This window comes from Anomalospiza imberbis, chromosome 32 (assembly GCF_031753505.1).
Source record: "Anomalospiza imberbis isolate Cuckoo-Finch-1a 21T00152 chromosome 32, ASM3175350v1, whole genome shotgun sequence".
Classification (NCBI taxonomy): Eukaryota; Metazoa; Chordata; class Aves; order Passeriformes; family Viduidae; genus Anomalospiza; species Anomalospiza imberbis.
In genome coordinates, this window is record NC_089712.1 from 1755253 (window position 1) to 1756850 (window position 1598).

The 1598-nt window shown below is 55.7% G+C and overlaps 1 protein-coding gene across 1 annotated transcript; it reads left to right on the top strand.

Annotated features, from left to right (window-relative positions):
• Positions 1-463: 463 nt before the first annotated feature.
• Positions 464-1051, top strand: LOC137463961 (olfactory receptor 14J1-like). Its single transcript, XM_068175303.1, has one exon. It carries the CDS (start codon positions 464-466, stop codon positions 1049-1051), a length of 588 nt encoding a protein of 195 aa, XP_068031404.1.
• Positions 1052-1598: the final 547 nt, after the last annotated feature.

The following is a 1598-nucleotide window of genomic DNA, read 5'->3' on the forward strand; positions in this document are numbered from 1 at the left end:
TGGGCAGGCAGGGGTGGGGAAAGTGTCCCCAAGCTGTGCTGGGATACTTAAATTCCTTTCCAAACCCAACTATTCCATGATTACTTTCCTTACAGATCCCCATGTGTGGCCACAGCCAATGTCCAACAGCAGCTCCATCAGCCACTTCCTCCTGCTGGCACTGGCAGACACGCGGCAGCTGCAGCTCCTGCACTTCTGCCTCTTCCTGGGCATCTCCCTGGCTGCCCTCCTGGGCAACGGCCTCATCATCAGCGCCGTAGCCTGCGGCCACCACCTGCACACGCCCATGTTCTTCTTCCTGCTCAACCTGGCCCTCAGCGACCTGGGCTCCATCTGCACCACTGTCCCCAAAGCCATGCACAATTCCCTCTGGGACACCAGCACCATCTCCTACTCAGGATGTGTTGCTCAGCTCTTTTTTTTTGCCTTCTTCATCTCAACAGAGCTTTCCCTCCTGACCATCATGTGCTACGACCGCTACGTGTCCATCTGCAATCCCCTGCACTATGGGACCCTCCTGGGCAGCAGAGCTTGTGTCCACATGGCAGCAGCTGCCTGGGCCAGTGCCTTTCTCTATTCACTGCTGCACACGGCCAATACATTTTCCCTGCCCCTGTGCCATGGCAATGTCCTGGGCCAGTTCTTCTGTGAAATCCCACACATCCTCAAGCTCTCCTGCTCCAAATCCTACCTGAGGGAACTTGGGCTCATTGCTGTTAGTGTGTGTGCAGCATTTGGCTGTTTTGTGTTCATTGTTTTCTCCTATGTGCAGATCTTCAGGGCTGTGCTGAGGATCCCCTCTGAGCAGGGACGGCACAAAGCCTTTTCCACCTGCCTCCCTCACCTGGCCGTGGTCTCTCTGTTCCTCAGCACTGTCATGTTTGCTCATCTGAAGCCCCCCTCCATGTCCTCCCCATCCCTGGATCTGGCCCTGTCAGTTCTGTACTCGGTGGTGCCTCCAGCCCTGAACCCCCTCATCTACAGCCTGAGGAACCAGGAGCTCAAGGCTGCAGTGTGGACACTGATGACTGGATGCTTTCAGGGACATTAAACCGCTGGCATATTTCTGCAAATCACTTGAAATAAAAGTAATTTTTGATACTTCTTGTTGGCTTGGTAGTGGGTGTGTTTTTTTACTTTGCCTTATTTTTTAATATTGACCACAAGGAAATGCCATTGATTTTGCCATTTCTCCTTTTGTTTCTTTACACCACCCCGTGTCCACAGACTGTGCCAATGAGGGGTTGTGCTCATGGTGGCTTTAAAGGAATTCAAGGATGTCCCAGCAAAGTTTTCTGCAGAGATGCCCTTTTGTTGCCTTCTCTGGAGCTGCAGCAGCAATGTCTGTGTGCAGAGCTGGGGGCAGATCAGTGCTGGCACAGCAGCTGTGCCCAGCAGCAGCAGCATTTGGTGTTGCCAGTGCTGCTCCCGTGGCCCTGCCCCGCTGCCCTGGTGGCCCTGGTGTTGCTGCAGGGCCTGAGTGCTCTCGGGGCCGGGCACAGTCCTGGGGGTGGCAGTGCCGGGGCTGCAGCAGGGACAGCCCATGGGCACTGCTGGGGCAGCGCTGACGCCTCAGGCCAGGGCCTGGGGGCTCCAGG

Coding starts and splice junctions, on each gene's coding strand:
- LOC137463961 (XM_068175303.1), top strand. CDS start 464: ATGTGCTACGACCGCTACGTGTCCATCTGCAATCCCCTGCACTATGGG.